Consider the following 7,798-nt stretch of genomic DNA (forward strand, 5'->3'; position numbering starts at 1 on the left):
AAATAATGAATTCTTATCCCCAAAACTTAGGTCTTTGCACTTCTGAAACACTAGGTTACTATATTCATTTGCTGCTGTAAATTGTATGTCTACTCTGTTTCACTCTTCTACTTTTCTATTTTTAGCCCATACCAGATAGTTATGATAATTACTACCTTATATTATAGTTTGTCTAGTACTGCTAAATCTCCTTCTGTTACTTTTTTTTTCAATTAGTTCCTTTGATATTCTTGATCTTTTGTTCTTCCAAATGAATGTTGTTTTATTTTGTTTTCTAGTTCAGTTAAATAATTTTTTGGTAATTTAATTGGGATGGCATTTAATACATAGATTAATTTTGGTAAAGTTGTCATTTTTATTACATTGGCCCTGCCTACCCATGCACAATTAATATTTTTCCATTTATGTAAATTTGATTTTGTGTACAAGGCTTTTCCTGATTTTACTCATGTAGATCCTGTGTTTGTTTTGGTAGGTATATTCTCAGGTATTTTGTACTCTCTAGAGTTATTTAAATGGGGTATCTCTAATTCTCTCTTCCTACAGGGTCCTGTTAATGAAATATAAATGATGATTTATGTGGGTTTACTTTATATTCTGTTACTTTGCTGAAATTATTTCAATTAATGTTTTAATTTAAACTTTAGGATTTTCCAAGCATATTAATTAAGTTTTTATACAAAGATTAACAATATATGATTTGATTTTGATTACCTATTAGAAGTACTTATTCCTCCACTAAAGTTCTACTCCAATGAGTCATTGGAGTACAGAGGTGATCATGGGTTCTTGAAAACTGCATTAGTGAAATGCGAACTCTGGCAGATAATATGAAACTGCAAAGCTTTCTAGTAATGGTCCAAGGAAAAACTGCTTGCTTGTCATTTGAGCACTAGCCTAGGGAAATGCAAAGATTCATCACTGCAAGTTGGCTACAGTAGCTCACAAAGATGGCCTACTAAAGCATAGGAAGTTGCAATTTACATATGAAGAAAAAATAGCCATACTGATGAAATGATGGATATTTCAAGTATTAAAGTAACTGGTATTCCTTAATATTAGAGGCATGCTTTCTGGCTTCCCAAGTTTCATTTTATATCAGACAAGATTCATAATTTCTGTATCTTTTCACAAAGGTCCTAAATTTTAGAATGGACATTTACTCTTCATTTTATTTTCAAGGATATCTGGCCCCTGGACCCAGATGTCTCTGGAGATGAAAATGAGACTGCTGACTTTGCACAGCTCTCTCTCATTCAAATAAAAGTCAATTGCAAGACATGTCGCCATCTCCCTGATGCCATAGTCCTGTTCAAAAATGAAGGATAAACCACAACCTCTGAGTAGTCCAAGCTACCTGAATGGGGACCCAGTTGGCCAAGTCCAGTTGGGCAACTCATCTCGTCCTCTCTTCTCCTCTCCTATACTCTCTTCTCCCCTTACCTGAAGGTGTTCTGCTCAAAGGAAGATAAATTTTGATGGCCAAAGGCTCCCTAGTTAACTTGGAATTTACTGGCTAGATTTCTTTCTCAAAGACTAAACCTTAAACCCAATTCACTCTGGATCTCATGGATTAGACTCTGGATCTCATTATTATCATATTATGCCACAAAGCAAATAAAAATTCTGCATAGCAAATACAGTTTATTGAAAATTAATACTTTTCCAACTGTATTTACATTTAAATTTTAGAGAAATATATGTATATAAGTTGAACCCATCATAGCAGTACTGCTAAGATCATGTGATATTTTGTATGTGTTAATTAGCTCAATAGAGAAATACTTGGCATTCCCTTATCCCCCTACAGGGATGAAAAAAAAAAGATAAAATCAAACACTGAGGGGTTGTTGTTAAATAGATTATGAACAGTGAAAAAGATCAAACTTTACTTGAAATTGTTAAATAGTACAGGTTGAACAGAAGATACATTACTGAAAATGTGACTTTTCAAAACCAAAAAAAATATTGAAAATTGAAAAATTAGTCTTATAATTGATAGCTACAGTAACATGTCATTTGGCTGTTGCTCTTTTCAAATATGCAACAAGAGCTTCTCTCTCACTCTTCTTTCGGAGTCCAGCAAAAATCATTTTCGTCCCAGGGATATATTTTTTAGGATTCTCCAAATATTCCATTAGATTAGCTTCATTCCAGGTAATACCTAGGGAGTTGAAAATAAATTTTATGTTGTACTCCACTTACTATTTGGCACATTACAAATACATGAATAAGCGCTTAATCATTAATTCAAAATTGAGAGTGACGTTGAAAATATTTATAAACAGGATCAAAGATAAAGAAAAAAGTAGCTATGGGCTCTCCCTAAAGGTAACTCAGCACTCATATGATCCTTGACTGTCCCAGGAGCTCTGGCTACCAGATAACAAGCCTGGACCTATTGACTTTAAATAGCATCCCATATTCCTGATGTCTTCCTTTCAGCCAGATTTGTAGCATTTGGTGTCTAATCCCTCAAGGACATGACAAGGAATGACATAATAGACATGACAGCAGGTAGAAAATAGAAGGGCAATTGCTAGCTAAAATACTGACAAGAAAGTCTTATATCAAATAATATAAAGCCCTTGATACATTTTTTAAAGTATTGTTAAGATTTTTCCAGGATTGACATGAAGGCTGGGAGTTTTAGATAATATGGCAGACCAACTGTAGAAAATTTTTTTTGGTCAGGAAGTCATATAGTGTCTCTTAAAGGAAGTCACAAAGATAACTGGTTAATACATAGATGCACAAGCCTGAGCCTGTCTATACCACTACATCATCAAAAAATGTTTTAATATTTTAAATATTTGGCTCAATAATAACACTTTTGTTATGCTTTATTTATGGTGATCTATAATACACATTACTAAAAAAATTTGGTTTCTGATTTCAATTTCTTCCTCCAAACCTTTACATCACCTTTATTAATACCAAACTGAGCTGATTTGAAAGTTATTACAGTTTCTCTCTCTCTTTTAATTCACCCTTCTGAGGAATGCTCAAAATGTTGTCAATAAGAAAAAAACAAACCAGGTCATGAATAATTCACAAGCTGGACAATCAAAATTTGAACTTGCTATAGTTTTAGGAGATTAAAATGCAAGGTATTTTTGGAAAATCTAATGCCATGCCCTCTATCATTACCTTCATCTATTTTGTATTTATCTTATATGTTCTGATATGTGTTGTTTATATGTTATATGGTGTCTCCCTCTTTAGAATGCAAGCTCCTAGAGGGCAAGAACTATGTTTGCTTTTTCTTTGTTTCCCAGTGCCTTTCACAAAGTATATACTTAATAAGTGTGTTGTAGTTTGATTTTATCAACTTGAAATCTTTATTAACTTGAACATCAACCTATCCTTAATACTGAAGTCCAGAGTTATGACTTCAAGATTCACTAATGCTTACATGCCTTCTGAATAACCAAATAAAATGAGATTGTGTTTCTACAGTAATAGAATTGTATAGTTTATGATATTCTAATATTTTTAAACTGGTAATCCACATAGTAGGTATTCTCAACAATAAATATTTTTATAGGGCATTTTTATAGCACTTTGAAATTTAAAAAATACCTTTCTCAGAACTTCCCCTGTAAAATAGGTAAAGTCTTGTCTCCATTTGCAAATGGGGAAATTGAGACTCAAAGAGGATAACTAATTTGCCTGTTGTCGTATAGCATATAAATAGCTGGGCCAGAACTCAAAGTCAGACCTTCTGACTCCAAGTCTTGTGTTCTTTCTCTTCTAGTATTTTCTATCTACACATAGTCTAAAGCTTTCTAAATCTGCTGCCTGTATGCTATTGTCATGCCACTGCCTCCAGAGGTGACTGAGATTCCTAATGAAGCAAGAGTATAGTTGACAATGCTGCTACCCCATTCACCCTCTCCTTTTATACTACTTAGGAATTTCACTATCTGCATCCCACCCAGTGATCTCAAGGCTTCCAGAAAGTTTGGGTGCCCCTCATATGTTCTGATAATTAGAACATTAACCTGAATGCTCTGTTTCCCCAACCATGCCAGATAATAAATATTATTAGATATCTGCCCTTAATAGAATGTTGTGAATGTTCATGATTAAAATATATAAATGTCTACATTTATTTATTCCTTACTGAGGGAGCAGGCAAAGAAAATTTGAGTCACTAAAAAAAATGCATAGAAGAGGCAATATAATTTTTAAGCCTCTTCTACCATAACATGGGCTAAAGATTTCCTAATGACTCCCTAAAATAAAACATATTATTTTCTACATAGTATAAACATCTTGAGATATTTTAATAAACTAACTGAACCACTTGTAAGGAACACATAGTAGCCATGTGCAATAACATTCTGTATTCAGAACTAAAGTAAATTCCATGTAATTAGAAAGACATTCAGGTCTCTAAACACCAGGAAATCTTAGAATTAGTCCATGTCATAGTTTCAAAAAACTGATGTATCCTGCTTTAAGCAAATCTCACGTATAAAAATCCAGTTTTCTATAAAGGAGACAAATTATACAGTGATTATTTGATTTACATGGGCAACTAGGTGGTGTAATGTATAGATAGCCAGGCCTGGAGTTAGGAAGACCTGAGTTCAAATCCAGGCTCAGACACTCAACTAGCTATGTGACCCTGGGCAAGTCACTTAACCCTGTTTGCCTCAGTTTCCTCATCTTTAAAATGAACAGGAGAAGGAAATAGCAAACCACACTACTATTTTAGCCAAGAAAACCCCAAAAGGGGTCACAAAGAATTGCACACAACTGAAAAAGACTAAACAATTGCATTCAATTTACAAAGAATTTACTTTAAATTTAAGTTTCTTAACCTTTTTTATGTTATAGACCCCTCTGGGAGCCTAGTAAAGCTTAGGGACCCCTTTTCAGAACAATGTTTTAAATGCATAAAATACATGAGACACAAAGGAAAACAATCATATTGAATTACAGGTATAAAAAAACTACATACAAAAAAAACTTAGCAGACCCCACATTAAAAATCTCTGCTTTAGATATAACTTCCTCAGTGCATTTAAAATTAGTTGACTTGTAAAATCAACTTGCATGCTTTTTCCAGGAATCGTCTGCATTAAATAAGACATGTATGTGGCATCAAGAGAAACACCACTATTTTGCTTGAAATCATTCATTCCTTTTATCTAAACAATGAACTGTTGTTCTGATTTAAGTCTATTCTATACAGTAAATCAATATTGATTCTTATTTTAGAATCAATTTTAATTCTTTTAACAAATATTTATTGAGTACCTGCTATGTGCAACCAAATTGAAAGGATAGAAAGAAATCAAATCATGCTCTTCTTATCACTTCAAAATATTTTGGTTTCTTGTTGCTTCTTAGTTTTTACCTCTATTTTTGTTTGCTTCAGAATAAGAAAATCCAGGTGCTTGCCCCGTTCTTCGACCCATCAGACCCCAGAGATTTGGGCCAGTCTTATGTTTTCCACCCTTTTCCAATGTGTGACATTGAGCACATTTTTGAACAAAGATTTTCCTGCCCTGTTCAATATCTCCCATTTTGCTCTGAAATGAAAAAGATTAAACCACAGACTAAAAATAAAAGCACATTGTAGAAGAGACTGGTAAACTCACTTACAAATCTGAGAAAATATGCAAATCTAGTCTTGACTAATGAGGAAAAAAAATAAAGGAAAAGTCAAGCAAGGTCAAGTAGAAAATAGAAAAGAAGGAGAGAGCATCCTTTACTCACTAATATGAGTGCTGGTTTTTTTTTTCCCCTGAACTCTAAACAACAATTTAATTACTATTACCACTAAATCAACACACTACATTCTTCATTTCCAAAACCCGAAACAAAACTTTTAATTTAAAGAAGAGAATGAGTATTCATACTCTTGTGTCTTGCTTCTGACCCATATTTTGTGGGACTCAGACCAAGTGACAGGTTCTCAGTGTCCCCAGACAACTCTTTAGGGACTCTAAGTTGCAAAGAAGATAGCCATCTGCGTTGTTAGAGGTACTTCTTCACCAGGAGCTACCTATGCAGATAAAATCACAAGTCCTTACCAAAAAACAGCAACAAACCTACTCATAAAGCATACAAACATTAAAAAATTCCATTTTAAGTAAATGAACAAGCTTCATTTATCAGACTTCTTTGCATGGAAATGCTTTCAATGCCTTCTGATCTTAAAACCGTTTCAGTAAGTGCTCTAGAGGCAAAGATGTTGTTTCAGCTATTCACATGAATAGCAGCCACATTCTACTTTTTTATATTTCCAAAATTGTATGTAGAAAAATGAAACAATCTAAAACACGTATTGTCAAACAAGTAGCCTTTTAATAGAACATAAATTTTCCAACTTCAGAATTTTCTATTTTTATTCAATTATTTAAAACTAAGAAATTAAGAATTTGAGGAGTGTTGAAATACCATACTCATTGTGGATGTTTTATAATGCCAGCGATACTGAGAATTTGAGTGTCTGGAACAATGGATTTTCTAAAATATAATGAAGCCCTTAAGCAAGCTGTACACATTATTTCACATTTCCTTTGCAATTTTATCTCTGGAGAAAGCTGCCAGCTTAGATGTCAATGACATTGCACTAAATTAGATATGTATTCATCAACAAAAGGAATATTACTTAACATAGAAATAAAAATAAAATATAAAGGAATGGTTTAAATTCAGACAGTGCCATTAGAATATTTGACAATGGTATAAGCCCTAAGCATATAATTTTTACAAATTAAAACTTTGCTTCTGTGACCATATTCATAGATAGACAAAAATACAAAATAAAGTTTGCCTAAGGCATTTATTTTGGTCAGCTTTACCATAAGCTTTATTATATCAGAAAAATTGGTTGTTTCCTCTATTCAAATTATGTAAAAATTAAAGAAATTTCAACAGTGCAAAAATAATGTTGTTGGTTGATGGCATTAATATTCTTCCTACTTATTTCTTACTAATGAGCTTTTGGAGTATCTGGAAATTAATAAATTAAATATATAATTTTACATTATTGAAATGTAGAAATATTTAATTTTCTAATCATGTGACTGCATTCCAAATATGAAATATAAACTTCTAAGTGCTATAGAAATAAATGTAAGACAGTAACAGCAAGCAACATTGTGCAATGATCAACTACAATTGACTTAGTTCCACTCAGCAATACAATGATCCAAGACAATTCCAAAAGATTCATAACGGAAAATGCTATCCACATCCAGAGACAGAACTGATGGAGTCTGAATGCAGATCAAAGCATAGTACTCTGACTTTCTTTGTTGTTGTTGCTGTTGCTGTTTTGGTGTGGTTTTTCCCTTTTGTTCTGTTTCTTCTTTCACAACATGACTAATATGGAAAATGTTTAACATGCTTGCACATGTATAACTTATATCAGATTGCTTGCTGTCTTGGGGAGGGGAGAAGGAGGGAAGGAAGGAGAAAAATTTGAAACTCACAATTTTAATTAAAAAATGAATGTTGAAAACTGTCTTTACATGCAATTGTAAAAAATAAAATAATATTTACGTTTTAGAAAGAAATGTATTTATTCCATTCTAACAAAATAATGTATTTAACTATACAAGTTAATTAGAAAAGTATATTCTAGTCAAAAACAAAATACAGTATAGTTTTAATTATCATTATTGCATCTATCAAGATAAAGGTTTATACTTTAATACACTGTCATTGTCTAAATTTATTAAATCTTTCCGAATTCCTTAAGGTTTTAAACCAACTCTTAATAATTTCAATTAGCTTTTTAAGATTATAGTACTTCAGGACTTTTAAAGGGACTTCA

At 32.4% G+C, this 7,798-nt stretch overlaps 1 protein-coding gene across 1 annotated transcript; it reads right to left on the minus strand.

The window, feature by feature from the left end:
* Positions 1–2,015: 2,015 nt before the first annotated feature.
* LOC138146538 (cytochrome c-like) lies at positions 2,016–5,537 on the minus strand. The gene is made up of 2 exons (XM_069068484.1): positions 5,369–5,537; positions 2,016–2,164 (listed from the first exon to the last, which is right to left on the minus strand). The coding sequence occupies exons 1-2, from the start codon at positions 5,535–5,537 to the stop codon at positions 2,016–2,018; spliced, it is 318 nt and encodes a 105-aa protein (XP_068924585.1).
* Between the last annotated feature and the right edge of the window lie 2,261 nt (positions 5,538–7,798).

Source organism: Petaurus breviceps, unplaced genomic scaffold (genome assembly GCF_028583685.1).
Source record: "Petaurus breviceps papuanus isolate PSGF00001 unplaced genomic scaffold, PetGlider_PUasm1.0 90763, whole genome shotgun sequence".
Taxonomy (NCBI): Eukaryota; Metazoa; Chordata; class Mammalia; order Diprotodontia; family Petauridae; genus Petaurus; species Petaurus breviceps.

Excerpts from the sequence above, each read along its gene's own strand:
- LOC138146538 (XM_069068484.1), bottom strand. The coding sequence starts at position 5,537 with ATGGGAGATATTGAACAGGGCAGGAAAATCTTTGTTCAAAAATGTGCT. Across the intron at positions 2,165-5,368 it reads TGAAGCAAACAAAAATAGAG|GTATTACCTGGAATGAAGCT; the intron begins GTAAAAACTAAG and ends TCAACTCCCTAG.